This window comes from Branchiostoma lanceolatum, chromosome 10, assembly GCF_035083965.1.
Source record: "Branchiostoma lanceolatum isolate klBraLanc5 chromosome 10, klBraLanc5.hap2, whole genome shotgun sequence".
NCBI lineage: Eukaryota > Metazoa > Chordata > Leptocardii > Amphioxiformes > Branchiostomatidae > Branchiostoma > Branchiostoma lanceolatum.
In genome coordinates, this window is record NC_089731.1 from 8,200,674 (window position 1) to 8,220,365 (window position 19,692).

At 38.7% G+C, this 19,692-nt stretch overlaps 2 protein-coding genes across 8 annotated transcripts in view; one reads left to right on the plus strand and one right to left on the minus strand.

Moving 5' to 3' along the window:
• Positions 1 to 941: 941 nt before the first annotated feature.
• LOC136444031 (uncharacterized) lies at positions 942 to 3,390 on the minus strand. Of its 2 annotated transcripts, none has more exons than XM_066441440.1 (3): positions 3,221 to 3,390; positions 2,030 to 2,192; positions 942 to 1,527 (listed from the first exon to the last, which is right to left on the minus strand). In XM_066441440.1, the coding sequence occupies exons 2-3, from the start codon at positions 2,182 to 2,184 to the stop codon at positions 1,311 to 1,313; spliced, it is 372 nt and encodes a 123-aa protein (XP_066297537.1). In that variant the 5' UTR covers positions 2,185 to 2,192; positions 3,221 to 3,390; the 3' UTR covers positions 942 to 1,310. The 2 variants fall into 2 exon arrangements, with proteins under 2 accessions (XP_066297537.1, XP_066297536.1); XM_066441439.1 differs by having other exon boundaries at positions 3,116 to 3,387.
• Positions 3,391 to 6,449: 3,059 nt separating this feature from the next.
• The window catches only part of LOC136442854 (anoctamin-7-like), a 34,905-nt gene continuing 21,662 nt past the window's right edge, over positions 6,450 to 19,692 (plus strand). For 4 of the 6 annotated variants that reach the window (XM_066439821.1, XM_066439826.1, XM_066439822.1 and 1 more), the window contains exons 1-7: positions 6,451 to 7,062; positions 10,778 to 10,859; positions 15,242 to 15,393; positions 16,119 to 16,247; positions 18,302 to 18,438; positions 18,836 to 18,893; positions 19,023 to 19,077. In XM_066439821.1, the coding sequence (XP_066295918.1) occupies positions 6,940 to 7,062; positions 10,778 to 10,859; positions 15,242 to 15,393; positions 16,119 to 16,247; positions 18,302 to 18,438; positions 18,836 to 18,893; positions 19,023 to 19,077 (736 nt within the window). In that variant the 5' untranslated portion in view covers positions 6,451 to 6,939. Of the gene's footprint in view, positions 7,063 to 10,777; positions 10,860 to 15,241; positions 15,394 to 16,118; positions 16,248 to 18,301; positions 18,439 to 18,835; positions 18,894 to 19,022; positions 19,078 to 19,692 lie in introns of all 6 variants that reach the window. The other 2 variants (XM_066439823.1, XM_066439824.1) reach the window with 1 other exon arrangement.

Consider the following 19,692-nt stretch of genomic DNA (forward strand, 5'->3'; position numbering starts at 1 on the left):
AGCTCTTGCATGAAATTCTACTCCAAGCTTTTGGCGGATTAATAAACTTTACTCATTTACTATGCAAATTATTTCCTTATTCGCATGATAAGTATTTAATCATGTAAAGCATTACCGAAACTTTCGACATGCCATAAATTATGATAATCCGTCAATCCCTGCTGAAGTTATTCACCTCCAAAGGTAACAACAAAAACGCCAACCGCAGTTCCAAACAAGCAGCTAGGGGGCCTGCATTTACACCACTCACTTGCCGTCCCAAAAGCTATCTACCACCTAAAAATCATGAACCTGACGCCTCCAGTTAATTTGGCCTCAATCTTTGAAGCTCCGCTGCAGTACCTCAAATACGCGCTAGGAGGCCCATTATCGAACTTGACCTTCCTCTTTAACACCCCTACCTATCCACTAAATATCATGCACAACCGTCAACAGCTCCTCGAGTTATGCTGGCGACATATAAACTCATACACACTCAAAGCCTGCTGCAGTACTGTAGGAAAGCGCCAGATAAATTGTTTTTAAACTCAACCTCCGTTCCCACAACCGCTTCTTACCTACCAAAAATCATTAAGGTCCATCAACGTTTAAGTCACTTTTTTTTGCCTACATACAAAAAAATTAAAAGTCTGCTGCAGTACTGTTGGAAAACGCCAGGTAAACGATTTTTGAAGTTGACCTTCCTTTGCACAACCACTACACACCTACCAAATATGCTGAAGATCCATCAAAGTTTTCCCGAGTTATGCTCTTGACATACATACAGACCTACCCAACAGCCGGCTCAACCAAAAACATAATCTTCCCGAGTTCCTCGGCGAAGATAGTAAGTGATACATATACTTCAAGTAGGTAGATTAATCAATATATTTCAATGTGCAAAATTGGTGTGTTGTTTAAGGCAGTTCATAAATAAGCAAACAGAAAGACAGACATCAACATTCCTTTATCACCGTTTATTTGATAAGGCAAGGTGATAAACATTTAAGCATGGTGCACTGAAAAAACACGTCATATAGAGAATCCACCCAATAGACTGTCTGACAGTTATGTAAGGAATGCAATCTTCTTCTTGTTGCAATTTCAGGTTACGCTTTGCTTTCCCTATTTTCAAAGTTGTATCAAAAAGTCGAAGTTTTCTCACGGCTAAGATAACATATTAATGGCTTACACATAAAATCAATCCTCCTAGAAACCATCGTCAAATCACTGCACCGGCCTCCTTACATGACTACCTACTGATTATATAGGTTATGGCACCTGGCAATGGCGCCTTGTGGCAACAACGTTAACTTGACAGCCGACGAGTCCTAGTAGTCGGGCTCTTTGTAGTTCAACGGGATGGCTGGCTCAGTTGGGAAGTTGAACAGCGGGAGTAGTTTACGCAGGAACTCATTCAGTCGCCAATCTTCGACGAAGTCGGTAGTGTTCGGCTTCACCTCGTAGCCTCCGGCGGAACTGACCACATTCGGGATGTCTTCGGCTTCCCCCGGCATTCTCTTACCAACCTTACGGTTGCCACTTGCCCTGTTAACGTTTAAACATAACCATTTTCAATTAATGTTCAGATGCCGCTCTAAATCGACTATATGATGTAGTACTTCAAGTTATCTAATGAAATATTTTTGTGGTATCCAATAAAATGATTATTTGCTGAAGTGATGCCGGTAGCCTAGGAAACCTGTACTCGAGCCTGTGACTTATTTCAGAAACTATGATGACTTACGATATTGGATATTCTTTTTTTCACAACCAGTAAATCTCACCTGCTGACGTTTCGGTGTCTGTCAGACACCTTCTTCAGAAATTCTGACTGGAGAATCTTCGGCTACTTGTATCTCGACGCTATAAGTAGCCGAAGTAGGTGGCGCGAAGTAGGTGGTACTTCAGTCAGAAGCTCTGAGGAAGGTGTCTGAGAGACACCGAAACGTCAGCAGGTGAGATTTACTGGTTGTGAAAAAAGAATCTCCAATAACCTGTGTTCTATCAACCAAGGCCTGATGAAATTATTTTCGGTAGGATGACTTACTTTTGTTGCATCATGTATCGAATCCACGGGCTCAGTTGCCCGCGAACCCGCCAATGTCCCACACGGAGTCCCCTCTTCTCTTCCTGCGGGAAACTCATCACGGTCGCTACGATGGCAGCCGCAACAAGGAGGATCGCCACAAAAACACGTGCCATTTTCCACACTGTGAGGATAAAAGAAAAGTCATGGATTATGCTAGCTTTTCCAAGGAGTTTATAAGTATTTTTAGCGCTAAGCTTCCTTTAAATCCGGCTGTCGACCGAACAAATAAACGATCATGAGCGTTTTGATACGATGAGTACAAGGGCCATAAGATATCGGTTGTCTTCTGAGTATGTCAATTGTTTCGTCTACATGTTGTTGAAATGGTTAGGGGGAACATATACATGTTACATGCCGAAATAATATAACATATGTCAAATCATGATTTACATTACAAAATAGTTATTGACAAGCCTTTTTTGTATTGGGCCGTACTAAGATTTTAACTCTAAAATGTCCAAACAATTTGTTCTCACAATGTCAGAAAAAAATCGCGATTCACACCTCTGCAATTTTTTTTCTAGTTAGTTGGTACTTAATCAATTGACATTAACGATTTCTTAACGAAAGGTTTCTTAAAGAAAATGTTGGGCTCCTTTTTTTAAAAATCCAACATGAAGCAAAATACCGGTGGCAGTTCTATCTAGTATGATTTTCGTCTGTTTTGTCCTGACGGCAGTAAACAATGACCGCATCTTGTCCATCTACTAGCAGTGGTTCAGGTCTAGGCAACTGCTGATGGAGGGATGTCCCTGTACAATAAATAACTGGTCGCAGCCTCACAGTTGAGCTCCTGGCTCCAATTTTGTTGGTAACTGGGAGACTACAGTTCAAGTCCTGGGAAGGGCACCTAGGTTGGGGCTGCACCCGTCTTTCGTAGTGGACGTAAAATGTGGATCCCGTTTTCGCATGGCCACGTTAAAGGTGAAGGGTTAGCAACCAATCCCCATAGAAATACATGTATACCCTGCTACAGAAACAGGAAAGAAATGGAAATTTGAAAGGGAAACTGAAAGGGACTGGCCTCCAATCGGACACACTTACCTATGTCTCTGTCAGTGCTCTCTAAATCTTTTCGCTGAGACAAGAAGTCAGCCTTCGTCGGAGAATGTTTAGACCCTACAACTAGTAGTAGAATCTGAAGATCACCTGGGGGCTTGGAGATCGTCACAGCAGAAGACTGAAGACTGTAGCGGTAGCATCTGGGCGCACGAACCCTTTATGAAACCCACGTAATTACTCCGGATCCGTGTACGTAGCTCATCATGTTCATGAGGCAACTGCATGCGCACGTGCAGATTATAGCGTCCGATCGGTGCAAAATGGCAAAACCCTAATTAGGCCACAGTAAGTAAAGTTTATAGATGACATCACCTGCAGACTCTAGATCTAATGGGAGAGCACAAGAAAAAACACATGGGCAATAAAAACAAGATTCTTAAACGTTCAAAATAAAGACCATAAACGTTGTACATAACGTTAACGAGATAGACAGAGTCAAAGCGACAAAACATGGTATCACGGCCAAAAAGTCTTTTATTCCTATACCCAAGAAGTGCAGAAAGTGACACTAGTGTGGTAGCCTAGTATTACTACAACTAGACTAAAGGCTACCATACTTGTGGCGCCACTTTTACCACTACTTAACTGGTGGCACTTTTACAAGTATACTCGCTTCAATGCTAGACACGACATATTCAGTATTTTTGTATTGTGGATCATCATGCGCCAGAGGGAACACCTTTTTTTCGAAATCAGGAGGAACATTAATTCACAAGCGGATGTATGTAATAACTTAAAAACAAACATAAGATTTATTTGCTGTGGCCTAGTTCCGATTGCACAATTATCATAATGATTTTGGTGGATAGGAGTGAGTGATTAATTGATTGATTGATTGATTGACTGATCGCGGACGTCATTACGCATTCTTTCAAGGGTGATACGCGGTGCACGTGAGGGTATTATTTGGCAAATTCAAGCTTTTTACCTTCAATGATCTTTGTTGGCATAAAGTTGTATTCAAAAATCTTCAACGAACTTGTCTATTACATTACATCTATTGGAAAAATCGGAATTATCGTATGATATGATCAAAGAAAATGGGTGATTAGGAAAAAAGTAGCATTCTAAGCACATACTGAGCCCATACTGTACATAGTAGACAGAAGTATAATTGCATTAATTGGGGCAATTTGATTTACTAGCATCGCTATTGTCAAAGAAAAGTGTACCAATTGTATCATCTTAAATACAGGTTGCCATGCACGGTTGCCTGAGTTACCCAACGTTGGTTCATGCCATGTAGCGTGTTGTATACGTAGGGGTTTCCGTTTGTATATATAACAGTTACAGAATTCTAGAAGCATCGTAATTGGGGCAATCGGAGGTATCGCTATTGTCAAAGAAAAGTGTACCAATTGTAGCATCTTAAATACCCGTTGTCATGCACGGTTGCCTGAGTTACCCAACGTTGGTTCGTGCCATGTAGCGTGTTGTAGGGGTTTCCGCTTGTATATACAGAATTCTAGAAGCATCGTCGGTCATTGCATTAATTGGGGCAATTGGAGGTATCGCTATGATCAAAGCAAAGTGTACCAAAAAATGTAGTATCTTAAATACAGGTTGTCATGCACGGTTGCCTGTGTTACTCAACGCTGGTTCGTGGCATGTTAATTACATGTAATTGCAACCACTGCAAACGTTTAAGAATTCCTTCGGAAGCGACAAAAGACAGTTACTCAAGCTAACGTTACTGGATACAATTTTAAACACGGTCAGACGTCGCGTTTCAGACAGCATACGCTATCTTTCGTCAGTAAAGGCAAGAACTGGAGAACAAGGTTTTATACCAAAACTCTGAATTGACATGTGAAGACAAAATTCTTTCGGAAGATTGAACAGATCTAAAACATTGTTCCATCACAAAACATCATGACGCATTGAATTACTGTCCTACTGCAGTAAATCAAAATATCAGGAATGAGAATTTAAGGTAGAGATTTGAAAGGTTGCAAAGCTTGGAAACAGATTGTAGAGCTGTCATCAAACATTTTGTAATAACCATATTACATAGATTGTGTTTGTAGACGTTGAAGAGAGAAATAAGCAAAATTCATATAATAGGGTAGGGAAAGTGCTTCTTATTTCTTTGTTGGGGAATTCGAAAAACACAATGTGCTCGTTATTGCGCCATTGATCATGGAAACGAGAAATGACATTTTTGGTGCCTAGAACTGAGTGTGGAAGATCTAGACTAATCGGACCTTACATACTCCAAACGATGATCACATCGTCATATTGGTACCGTTGCATGCACTACCAGGAGTATAAATGTGATCTTCAGTGTGTGGATTTGGCAAAGTCATGGGATTTGATTACAGCAAGGAGGTTAAAAAATCTTATTTTTAACCTCCTTGACTACAGTAAAGAAAAATCATGTTCCAACTTTTATCTAACCTCAAAAGATTCTCTTCGGCCTTGGCCCTTTTTCAAAAGGTCAAGGGAGGAGGCCAGGGATCTTTTGACATGACATGGATATTATAACAAAACAGTTGTTTACAAGTATACATTCAATGTAAAGAGGAGAATGCGTCTTTTGAGAAATGATGATCATGAATTTTGACTCATGATAAACAGCCAACCTGAATCTGAGCAATACCCTTTTGTTACATTTATGTGACCATGCCCTATTTACTGACCATTAAAGCGTGTCCATTAAAGTGTGTCTTCGATTTTTATATTCATTTGCGACGAATGTAAGAATTGAAGACACTATTCAATCACCAACGTCAATCACAAATCATCCCCCTCAACCTTTTTTTTATAGTTTTTTTGCAATTCTGGGTTATTCACATTTTACGATTTCCCAAAGTATTTCACAGTATCCCTTTCACATATCATTGCTGAAGTCACATTTTGGCACATTCTCAAAAGTTTTCCTATCAAATTTACAGAACGAAATGTCCTGTACATTCCTGAAAAGTTCACCGGGAAGCGACCGACAAGTTGAAGGAAGAAAGGAAGGCAATGACTCTTTTGCTTCATAAAATGTTCATTGCTCTCACATTGATTTACATACATGAAAGAGTATCATACAACTTACTGTAGCAATGATTTTGATTATGGATTTCCCGTCCATAAATTTTATGAAATATCTGAGTAGCCTCAGATTGGAAGTGCAAAAGCATGATCTATTAAACGTTACATTGATTGAACTCGTACATACATTTTACTTTTCAATACGGTGATACTCGGCGACCTTTGTGATTGCCATAATGACATGGATGATGCAGATTTTGCCCAACAGAATGAGTAACTCGTACCTTTTGAAATTGTGCAAGATCACCCACCTGCAAAATTAGCATGAGGTTCTAGTGCGCCTGTGCAGATCAATCAAGCGCATCGGGTGTGGGGAAACCTGTTTTACATGTTACCGCTAGGATTAGAAGTCGCTCTGATAAAACCCCGTGTGTTACCGTTAACCTCCGATTTAGATTGTAATCTGTTCTGTTATTATTTTGATCCGGGTTGTGTGTGGAAAGGGCGTTCGTGTCACGAGCCAGAGCTTTTAAAACGCAGTCGGAAGTCGTGACGTTTGCGGCGCTCGAGCTGCTGCCATGTCCAACATGGCCGCCCTCCAGTCGGACGACTACTCAGCGCCATTGTCGTCTGAACCACCACTATAAGACGTTCGTTCCCTCAGAAAATTTTCTCTGACATTTCCGACACGTCAAACTCTGTCAGAAGATGTTCGGGGGATCGTGATACATCTAGTGGTGACCTAGGTTTGGATTTCTTGAAGATTTCTTCAGGGGGAACTTGAGAACAATTCGGCCGGACATATTATATAAGAGATCCCGGACGACATGAATGCGATGAATTCCATCTTGTCAAAAGCCAAGACGGAGAAGAACGGACTGGCAGGGATCGCCCTGGATTCCTACGGAAGCACCGACGATTCAGTCGCCTTCGTGCACAAGGACTCCCTGGTAAGGCCTCCTATTTTAGTCAAATCATTAATATACAGTACATGCGCCTGTCCATTAATTTTCGATTCTGAATAATCGAGACTGTTAGAAAATCGTGTTGACAATTGTGCTTAACAGGTTACCATCCGATTCACTGCACAAATGTGAGCTCAAGCAGAACGACTGAGGCGTTTGTTTGCACCAGCATACTTGAAACCTCGACGAAACGATGTAGAAAACGAGAATATAATTCCAATTCTATGGTTCTTGTTGAATGAATAGAAAGGGAACAAAACCTGAGGTGGGTGTGGCAGTTTTGTTGTTGTGGTCTGCTTGAATTCCTATCGCGACAACGCAGCCACCCGATACCTCGTTTGCTGTCAAAGATCGCACAAAAGCTTGTATTTTTTCAATGAAATAGGCCAGATGTAGAATGCAAGCTTTTATAACAGCGCCAGCCCCTTCTAAATCTGCCTTGTCAGCTCCGCTAATCATGAAAAGGGAAAGTTGTTGTACGAGACAATAGAACAGGTGTACAATAACAAATGGGTATTGTTTACTTTCTGCACAAAGACAAACTACTTAAACTGTAGTAAACTTACTCTATTGTCTTATGATAGATGTCTTTGTTTGGCCTTTTGTTATGAAAATAAGGTTCTCGTGACCTCCTTGTCGTGACCCACCCACATATTTGCAGGACCATGCAATGAAAACATCTGAAATACCTACCAATTTATGATAGCCCCTTATCAGGATATTTCATCAACTTGCTAATGTGAATATTCCCATATTTTGACTCATGGACATATGCAAAATGTCCCATTCTTTGTGCCAATAGCCATATTTTGAATATATAGAGTTATAGACATTCTAAAATGCCAGACACAATTTCAAGTAATGAATTGCCAGGGGGGCTCGAAATGTAATGCTGGGTGCATATGCACTCAAAATTAAGCTGTGCAGCTAGATTTTTACTGTGGGTGCACGGGTCCACCAGACTCCACTCTACTACTCTAGATATTTGTATACAGTAATGTACTATTGTACACTACTTTTGCATAATATTCTTGATATTTTAAAAGTGTCAGAAAAGAAGAGAAATCCTTTGCTATACTGCTTGTTTAGAAATAAGAACTTAGTTTTTTTTTATTGTCTTTTGTGTGCTTGACTTTTGAGGCTAATGCAAGTCACCTACTAGTAGATGAGTGAACTTATTCCCGAGAATGAATTTCGAGCCCAGTGCACAATCTCATGATATGCAATCTGTATTACCGTACTAGTAATTAGCTATCGGCTTGTCACACTTCTAAGGCCTACGGATATAACACCATCTATTTGGACAGTCACAATATGTTGTATGGAATTAAAGATTTGAAAGAGCCAATGAAATGTACATTTATCAGCTTGAAGAATATTCACAGGCCACAATCCTGACAGGTGAGATCCTTGCCAACCTGAAGGCACACTTTTTTCTGTAATATGCATTTGCAGCAAGTCTATGAGATGACAGAATCAACAGTTTGCAAAAACATACAAGACAGCTGAATTTTCGGTCACTGGTATGCTTGGTTCACATTTTTAAACCAGGGCCCAGCCGGGCTGTTTGCAGGAACGAAAAAAAATTGCATATTATCAAGAAATGAACACAACTGATTCTTTTTACGTTGTTTGCGTTTTGTTGTCTTTTATATCATAGTTCAGTTTCCTCAAACTGCTCTGCTGCGTGCCGGTTTTGAATGTGACCTGAGCATTATGTAGTAAATTGCCCAAGGGGCTCTTGAGTCTTGCTCTGAAGAAATGTTTTTGTGTCCCACCCACATATTTGAAGGATTTTCATGTCTGCTACTCAGTCTAGTGAAAACACTTGAGATACCTACCAGTTTATAATCACAACAAAGATATTTTTCCCCTTACTAGGTGCACGTGAAGGCTCCCATAATTTCCTAGGGAAAAATCATATTATTTATGCCGATAGCCTTATTTCAAATAGAGACATCAAAAATTGCCAGACCCACTTACAAGTCATAAATTACCGCCATCTTAGGAAAGGTTATCAGATATGAAAGTACCTACTAAGTTCATAATCACAAGGATGTTTTTCACAAACTGTGTCAAGAATGCCGAGGTCAATTTGCTCTTTTAAACCTATCATGGGACGAATACGACTGGGCCCTTCCAGTGATATTTGGTGAGAGGCCAAGAAAATCCAATCAGTGCAGGAGTGAGCTGACAGAATGTTGCTCTGCCAAGTTCGATTTTGTATTTTGAATTAAAGACTTAATTCCGCATCTGGGTTAAGCGTAGCCCATCCATTTTACTCGGACCATCATAATATGATACTTTGCTTATATGGTATGGAAATTGTATGCAAGAATTGCAGATATACTGCTTCATCAGTTAATGGTATTGAACCAGTAGGTACCCAAATGTAATTTTATATCATCAGACCAGGGTTCGAAATACTGGGTGCATGTGCACCAGCACACCTAGATATTTTTGTAGGCTTTTGGGTATATGTACTAAGATACTACACAATAAATTCTTGAAATTCAAGTCTTAGAAAAGGCAATATACAATATAAGTATAACCTTTGTTGTACTTTGATGTATTACTTGTTTGAAATTTTGAAGTTAGCAATAGAATTTCAGATTGAAGTTCTCAAGAGAGGTAGTAGGGTTTGTAGATATGACTTGCTGACATTCTACTTTATTTCATGTTGTGCACCCAAAATTCTTTTTAGGTTGGGTGCACCTGTGTGCTCCTATTCCCAAAAATGAATATCGAGCCCTGTCGGACACTCCCCCCCTCCCCACAGCTATTTGTTCCACAACAGTGGCTGCTGCTATATCTATCATTCTGCATTGACGTCATGCATCATCATTCCTTCCAGTATGGCCTGTGTCTTATTGCCTTTATTGAATTGGCTCCTGGCATTCAATCAATTCTGCAGAGTGCTTGCAGGCCGAGGTTCCTGATCCAGTGTTGCTGCTGTTATTGATATGAATAGGTTAGCTGGGTCGATAGACAGCCAGGATATTGACTTTTTTTACTGCATAGACTCTGATTAGAAAGCAGAGTCACATCCGCCCTACTGAACTGCTGTGTAATAAAGAAAGAAAGAACTGATGTATGTTTGAGATATTGAAGTAATGGCAGCTAATATGTAGCTCTGTCACATTAAACATTGATATTACTTTAGATGTATTTGTACATGTATAATATGATAACATAATGTAAATTCCCATACCTCCATTTGATTAACATTTAACTTACATACTTTGTATATTAGGGAATCAATGTTTACAGATTCTTAACAGTCTTAAGATAGATATCTAATCAGCTATGATCATGCCTTAGATTTAAAACTATAATTATCATAGCTGTTTTTTTCTTGTAAGTCAATCATATTATATATACGCATAGCTTTACAAAATGATATGGTATCCATACATGTAATGTCATGTATATTCACCGGTGTCATTTTTACAGTAATATCAAACCTGGATTCAGCAACACTCAAAAGGACTGAGGAAAAATGGTTGCTGAGGACAGGTGGTTTCTCATAATAGGGTGGGGTTTACTATGTAAAAATGGATGGGGCTGTATTAATGTGGCTCGTGACTGGAGGTGGTTGCCTGTGTCAGGTGGTTGCCCAACCAGATTCAACTGTACATGCGTCTTTAGCTGTTTTGTGCAAGGTCGTTCATTCTTTTTTTTGCTTTATGTTCAATTGTAGAGTGAAAACCACCCACCGTCTCCGGGGGATCTGCATGCAGCTGAACAGGGGATCTACTTCCGAGATGGCCGCAGAAGGATTGGTATGTACATGTAGCTAGATTGAAGTATTGTGAGGATCAGCATTCAATCTTGTCATGCACGAGAAAGCTAGACGAATCTTGGGCACGCTCCATATGAAATTTGAAATATTCCAACCCTCTGAATTACTACCGTTTTTCTTCATTTTGAAAGGCAAATTTTAAAACTAGAGAAATTTATTGGAAGTTTTGAAAATTCGAGGCAAAGCTGACATTCTGACACAAATATCCAGACACATTTGAATGTGTCAGCTGCCATAAAAGGACAGTAAAGGACTCCAAAAAGGCTAACACACCTGTCTGACAGGAAGTATTTAACTTTAACTAAGATAATTTTGCACAATTTCCCTACCTTTATCACTTTGGTTTTGGATGCCATCTTTGGATGAAACTTACAGGGTATTTAGTAGGACAGATGATATGCACATTATAGGTCCCTTTTAATTCTAGGCAGCGATTATCAATTGTGTAGAAACAATATAGAATGGATTGCACCTGTAGATTGTCCTTGCAATATCTCAGTCCCCAGGGAGTCTTTAGCTGAGTCAGAATAAATGGAATATTCTGTGGTGACAGAATGGTCTAGCTTGCATGCCACTCGACCGAACCATCCATTTTGTATGACAGATCTTGTGGTTCCCAGGCCTGGGTAAGTGATGGGGTTTTGATGTCAGTTGGATCCCCAGGCATTATTCCTCATCTAGAGTCACTTGTTGTTTCCAGAGGAATTTGTAAATGGTGCATACTATTAGCAAGTATGTGAATTTAAAACTATAGCATAAGAGTATTCATGATGACTGAACAACAACGTTTATTGAGAATACATGCCTAAGGGCTAATTGCAAATACAAACAACACATATAATGATGATGAATACATTATGATATTAAGGGCTACATCCAATGTTATGCTACATTCTGAAATGTACATTATGCTTGTTTTGTTGGGTTTTGAGGCACTTACTATAATGATTCTAACGTCCTTTCCACTAATTATGATAATTAGTTAGTAAACTTATAATCATAGTAATTATTATAATTAGTTAGTGTTTAGAATTCCCCCCAGTGAAATGGATGTTTGCACAATAAAGATTATATGTCATTATCAGTCTCCTGAGTACCTGTGACTTGTCATACATCTTTTGACAAAAGTAATGTGTGGTCAGGATAATGATTTCTTCTGATACAATGGCTACAATGCTTCATGTGGTTCACTTGTCCCGACACCCGCATGCCTGTAGCCACAGTGCCAATGGGGTCATTATCATATATTGGAAATTCAATGCAATGCTGAGCAATGCATTATTGGCTTGTTCACTGTGTTACACAGTGGCCTGCACAATAGATCGATCCCATAGCCCAAACACCGCCGTCAAAATGTGGAAATGTAAAAGAAAAACATAAAATTTCAACTGCTTCAGCCAAGTTCAGGACATGCATGATGATGCAAAAACTCTCCCATTGGTTAAACCGCTATAATTGGCAAGCTATCATTGGTCCAGTCTCTAGTCTCAACATTTGGCACCTCTTGAAAGGATGCAGGAAAAGGATGCATGCTGATTATATACATTATGTGTAATTATCTGGACAAAGTCTCTGTATGTAAAGATGTCTGCAATGAATACATGGTTGAGGGCCTTTCATCCTTTGAAACATCCCAGAACTGAACATACTTGTGCTAGATGAAAGATATAGGTGGCAGACTCTCAGACAGACATCCTCTTTCCCGGGCCTATTTCATATTCTGTGCAACAACCCTAACTGCACATAATATCCTGTCAATGGAGATCAATAAGATACCAGGTATGAAGTGAACTCATTAGCATTGGACTATCTGTATCAGTCATAAGCTAACATATGTACCGCAAAGTTTTTACTTCCAAATTTTGAAGAAAAAAATCTCAATTGACCCTCCTTATGTAGTGATAACTGTTAAAGATCTAATTAAAAGTAGATAGAATTCATGAAATTGATACTGTAAATACACGTCATGATGTATGTTTTCAAATATTTTTGAATTTTAGAATCTGATAAAAAAGCCTTAGGTAGTGTTTCAGTGGTATGATAGTTAGTGGCCCAGCTTTTTGTGCTATCACCCATGGGTCATAGGTTCAAACCTCCACCTTAGATACTACTGGAAGGTTGTCTTCTCAGGTGGGAGAGGTCCCTTGTTTCAGGAAACAGTCCTCAAGGACATTTAACCCTTGTCCTGCGGACCGCCTATATATAGGCGCTAGACATAATGTGCGGGTCCTGCGGACCGCCTATATATAGGCGCTGGGGGTATTTCCGGCATGGAAGCGTCGCACAGGCGCGTAACGCAAAGAACCCGGAAGTAACATAGTCTTGTAGCATGGACGGGGTCAAGGGTCAAAATTTTTCTTACACAATCGGCCCAAGATGCATTGCGAGATATGATAATGAGGTCATTATGTTAATGAGGCCGCCATGATGCCGTGTCGTCTGCTGGAATGTTTTCGGGGCGATATTTTCCGTATTTCTGGCGGCAATTTCGGTATTTAAACGCCAAAATGGATCGGTACACGGTCGAAGACGTTCTAGAGGACATTTTCACGAACGTTTCAGTGGTGGAATATCCTTTATCAAGCGAAAATTCCGCTGAAATCAGCGACAGTTCTGGCGAAGACGGGGAGTCACAACATCGGCCTCGAAGACATGTCGGGGCAAGCTGAGAGGGACCTTTACATGTTGCTGATGAACTTGACAGCGGCGCTGACGCTACTTTTAGCCGTGGAAAAGCTCGGGGCACTTACCGTGGACGTGCCCGAGGAGGTAGTGGACGTGGTCGCTGGCGGGGAAGTGGTGCATGATTTCTATTGTGGGGCTGACCAGTCTCAGACTTTGATAGCCATATACTTACCTGTTATAATATCTGCAATTCGTATTTCTTTACATATAATACAATATATCATTCTGATGTTGTCAAAAATGGTCAGAAACTTTGTAGTCTTCGTAGAAACCTGTGTGTTGATGCTATACAAAGGCATATGAAAGCATAGTGGAATAAATGTCCTTTTATTGCTTTTTATGTCTTTATTATGATATAGCCTTTAGTATAGATTGTAACAACTGTATGTTGATATGACAAGAAAGTTTAGACTATAAGCTTTCCACTCATGTATAGAAAGCTAGAATGTCAATTGTTCTATGGCTACAGCATGAAGTGTACTGTTCTGTATGAGAGTGTAAATTTTGCTCAAAAGTGAGTTCAGCACCAAGGGCAGTCTACAACCATATACATGTACTCACCTGTTACAATACCTGTGTATTTTACTTCTTCACATGTATCATTCTGATGTTGCCAAGACTGGTCAGCAACATTGTAGTCTTGGTAGAGACCTCTGTGTTGGTGCTATGCAGCAGTATATGGAAACTTTGTGGAATAATGTACTTTTTATTGCCTTTTGTATCTTTACTACCTTTGTATTCAATGATATTACTTTGTTTGGAATTCCAAAGATAATACCTGTTGTAAGCTTTCAGCTGATGTGTAGGAAAGTGATTGTAATAGAGGTAAAGAAAGAAGTATACTAATTCTTAATGGCTCAGCTTTTCTACAGAAAAGCCAGTTCAGCACCGTGGACATTGTATGGTCATAAACCTACCTGATGAGATACCTGGTTGAACTTCTTCATCATAGATATAGCTCTGATGTTGTCAGGATGTGTCAGGAATGCTGCAGCTTTGATATTGGTACTTTTTATATGGTTCAGATACTTCAATACAAATGGTTTTTGAAGAAAGGGTTTTTTATTGATTTATTGCCATTATCAATCAATACAGGTAGGTGCAGGCAAAATTTGCAATATATTTCTGAAAAGTAGGGACTCTTAGCTTTGTATTGATATATAACTTTATAGAGTTATTTGTGGGCAAAGTATCAAAAAAATAGCAAAGTTAAAGCAGTACCCCTCCTTTAAATAGGGTAAAAAAAGCCCAGCACAGGGACTACTATAGGGTAAAAAAAGTCCAGCAGGACAAGGGTTAAGATCCCACCTGACACATGTCGATTAGAGTTAGGTTCTATTCTGGCCAAATTTTCCCAGGGCCCCACTGTAAACTAGTCATGGTGCCCCGACGACCAAAAAAGAGGTCAAGGGATAGGTGAGGTGAGGTGACTGTAATTTAATATAAAGCGGTGTCTTGCACTGAGATGGGCCTCTCTGGCTAAATAAAATAGAAATAAAGAAATAGATAAATGTGAGGACATTACAAACCTTCTCTGCTATCACTCAGAAGACTATTTTGCCCATTAATCATTTTGTGCTTCTAATTGTTGTAAACACAAATGTTTTCTATAAGGAATTTGTTAATAATCAGATTTGCATGGCCTAATGATAAAAAACTTTTGTCAATTTCATTCAGATTTTGTGCTGGTGTTTGAAGAGGAAGACCCCGGAAGCAAGAAGAGTAAGAGGAAGAAGAAGAAGGCTGCTGAGTCGGGGGAGGTGAAGGAAAAATCCCCGGAGGAGAAAAATGATCAGTACAGAAAGAAGTTCCTCAACAATCTCAGAAAGGTGGGCTCCATTGACCGCTATGACTGCAAAATTACTAGTAGCAATTGTCCTCAGGGTTGTCTCCAGGACCCGTCCCTCAGTCCTGGGACGGAAATTTGCTTGTTGGGACAGATAAAAATTTAACCCCTTCTGTCCAAAATATTCTGAACTCCATGACATGAAATTAATGAAAATATGTTTTCATTAAATGACCACTTAAAGTGACAGATTTAACCATGAAAATCAACAACCCAAACAATGAGTGCGACGGAAAAAATATTAAACTGGAGACAGCCCTGATTGCAACTATAAAGTTTACTTGAGGGCCTAATGAATAGATTCTTCAAAGAAGCTAATAGTAAGTCTTTCGCAAATAAACATTAGGTAAATACCTGACTGAAAGATTTCTGATGACAGCTAATCAATATGAGTTATCTTGCTCATCCAAGCTAAGACCTGCATGTTTGGCAAGTGCATTATTCATATACAATCTTATTACAGTATAGTTTGTTGATCGAGGAGGACACAACAAGTAATCCAACGCTCACATGTAGAGACTCTACAAGGCAGTGTACATTTTGTAAATGTATGTCTTGCATGACATTTATTAATACGTAACATGAACTTAAAATGCTGCAAGCGCCTCAAACCACAAAATTAAGTTCCACAAACTTAAGTCAATTTACAGTTCACTAAAGTTAAAGAGGATAATGAATAGATTGTGTTTTTCCTGGCGGCTGTGTCAGGCTGGTTGTGAGATGGAAGAGGAGATCTCCAGCACAGGAAAGAAGACTATCACCTACATCAAGGTTTTCGCCTCCTGGGATGTCCTGTGTTACTATGCTGAAGAGCTCAACTTTCGAGCTCCACTGCAGGTATAAAACACTTCTGAGTCAGCATTATATTCACACTATATAATATATTCCAGTACATTGTTGTTCTTTTCTCATATAGCATCTTGTATGACATTGTGTAATGTGTAAAGATGTGGGGCATGTTGTGAGCTTGAATGTTTTAAAAGGTAAAATGATAATACTATCTTTGAGGTATTTTTTTTTCATTAAAGATGCATGTATCAGAGGTGATGATCATTGTATAGCCTCCTGTACCTGCATTAATTATTCATCAAATTTATTCATCAGAATAATGTAACGGTTGTAAATGAAATACAATTGGAAGGGATCGTCTTTTGTTTGTCATTGTTCAATATTTCAGCAAAGTGTGGTTGAATTGTTTTTTAAACTAACTTTGTCATCATAACATTTGTTCCATTTCTTACATTTTTATATTGTTTGTTATAAGTATTTTGAATATATGTTTATTATTATCATTATCATCATTATTGACATACATTTTTCTAACCTGACCATAATTCTTGGTTTTGCTTCGGGGAACACATGAATTGCTATCAGTTAAGCAGTGACGATATGATCGTGAGTAGAAAATGGCGCTATCGATTTGCGCACATGATACTGGGAGAGACGAAGCAACAAATGGTTAGAATGTACATCTAGTACCAGTTACAATACATGTTCCTTCTGCATGGAAATGTTTTGTGCTCGGATGTTACTCTGCTGTGTGATGTGGCAGCATGGCTTTTGAGAATGAAATGATTGATATGCTTTCCTCCTTCTATGAATGATAGAAGACTTCACTTATTACCCAAATTCAGCTGTCTATTGCAAGCTTAACTCTGTCTATCGGATTCTAAGCCAATAGTTAGAGGTAGTAGATATTATTATTATAAAAACAGGTATGGGACTTTTTCAACATAAAAAAATCAACAGGATTTTGTTTAAAGGGCTTTGGTTAAGCACCACGATACCACTTAACAATTTAGATGATATTATTTATGTGCCAATTGGCATGAACAGCACCAAAGCTTGGCAAATTAAGTGCTAAACAGAAAAAATAGAACATGCTTTTTGAGTGACATTTTTGGTTTTGATGAAGTATGTCCATTTTCCTCCAACAAATACATATTATCTCATTTGTATGTGGAGTGTTTGTTATTCAATGGTTCCATTTGTGATGGTGATCTGATATTACTAACTGGCAAAACATGCAGTACTGCAATTATTATGTGTATTTTTAAAGTTGCAGAATGAAAGAATGAAAAGATCTGTTAGTTTTAAGTCAAAATTTCTAGATTCTGAGCAATAATCATCAGCAGAGGATGGTTGTACTGGTCTTTTTCAATTCCTTTTCATATTTCTTCATGTTTGTCTAACCTCTTGTCTTTTAATGCATCCAGCAGCTTATATGTTATATCAATATTTTGTGAGCTTATTAAGATCAATATTACATTTTCATGTAATATGATGGACTTCTATTTCTTTATTGTTACATTGAGCATGCGAATGTTGGCCTCTTTATTCACAGACACTGTCTCTGGGGCTTTTCACTGCATATACTAATTTTCTCACCTCCATGATATACAGTATATATATATACAGCTTTTTTTTCTGTTGAATGAATTGTGTTTATGATACCTTCTCAGTCTCACCCTAACCCAAGTGAGAACTGGTACATCATAAAATTTATTTTCACCTCCATATTCTGTTCCAAGTATATATATATATATATATATATATATATATATATATATATATATATATATACGGCATGTGTTTTTCTGTTAAATCAATTGTGCATTTGATGCCTACTCAGTCTCACCCTAACCCAAGTGAGAACTGGTACATCATAAAATTTATTTCTTACCTCCATAATCTGTTCCAAGTATATATACGGCATGTGCTTTTCTGTTCAATGAGTTGTTCGTTTGATACCCTTTCAGGCTCACCCTAACCCAAGTGAGAACTGGTACATAATAGAATTTATTTTCTTACCTCCCTAATCTTTTCCAAGTACTGTATATATACGGTGTGTACTTTTCTGAAAATCAATTGTTCGTTTCATACCTTCGCAGGCTCACCCTAACCCAAGTGAGAACTGGTCGGCAAAGTTGCTGGAAAGTCTGCATATTCCCAACATGATGGACCAGGAAGTGCCAAATAAACCACTGGACTACTACACCTGTGTCTTCAAGAAGTCCAAACTGGACAAGTAAGTCATTGGGAAACTCCTGGAAATCTTAAAAGATATCATTGAAGAGATTCATCAGTCACGTGTGATTACAAGTAAGAATATTCTTCAATCAGTGACTTAAAAGGTAACAAAACACATACCTCTAAATTTTCAATCCTTGATCAAGATGTACGTACAGTAGACATCGAAAATTTGGAGGTACATGTTTTGTTACATTTTTAAGTCACTGATTGAAGAACATTCTAGTAACTTAAAAGATATCATTTTCAAAGTACAATATGAAGGAAGTACAAGCTTATTGTCATCCAAATCAAAGTTGCATTTTGCTTACAGAAAATAGAAATGTAATATGCAGGATAAAAGTACACAATGTCATAATGATGATGATAAATTTCACATCTTTACTCTTTTCCAGGTTCTTAGGGAGTGAGAATCGTGATACCTTCTTCTCTAACACACAGAGACACAGAATAGTAAGTGTGATACATTGATGTCAGTGAACTAACCTAGGGTTCCATATCACTTTCAATTCACTTTGTGCATGATCATTTTAGGATGAATACGCATGGTCTTGATATAGCTTCCTTGTTCCCCCTTTTCAGGTGTATGAGATACTTGCAACAACACCATATGGGAAAAGAAAGAGAGCTGAAATCGGTAAGTGCTTTACCATTTATTGATTATCTAAATATAGAATTTGTAATACATGTTGAGTACACATTGATCAGCTTTGTTGCATTTTATGAATAATTATAATGTTACAGAACAAGCTGTGATCCTGCTCTGTTTGGCCTTCTGCGTTGTTTTAATGAAGTTGAAAGAAAGTCTTTGAGTGAAAAATTTAGATGTGGCATGGCATCTATGGCATGCTATGGCATCTAGTATGCAGAATGATATTGTGTAGTGTCTATTGAGTAGATTCTCCCCTTTTTATGTGATACTGTCTCAGTTTATGAACCTAGCACAAGTGCCAAAAGAACACAATATACATACAGTTGGCAGGCAGTACGCCAAGAGAACTCAAGCCATGCGATTCTAAAATCAATTTTTTTCCTATTTATTGGACACATCTGAAGCCTTGCAGTTATGCGCACTGATTGCTAATGGATGTTTTTGAGTGAGTGTATGTGACATCTGCGTGGGATGTTGTAAGTGATCTGCCCCTGTAAAGCCTTGATAGCATTACAGGAGCTGTGGTAAAGCTATCTGTGCCATTTGTCAATATTGGAATGCTTGGTGAGTCATTTCAAGACGTGAGGGGACTACAAAGTA

Coding starts and splice junctions, on each gene's coding strand:
- LOC136444031 (XM_066441440.1), bottom strand. CDS start 2,184: ATGGCACGTGTTTTTGTGGCGATCCTCCTTGTTGCGGCTGCCATCGTA. Junction 1,528..2,029: donor CGATACATGATGCAACAAAA/GTAAGTCATCCT, acceptor AAACGTTAACAG/GGCAAGTGGCAACCGTAAGG.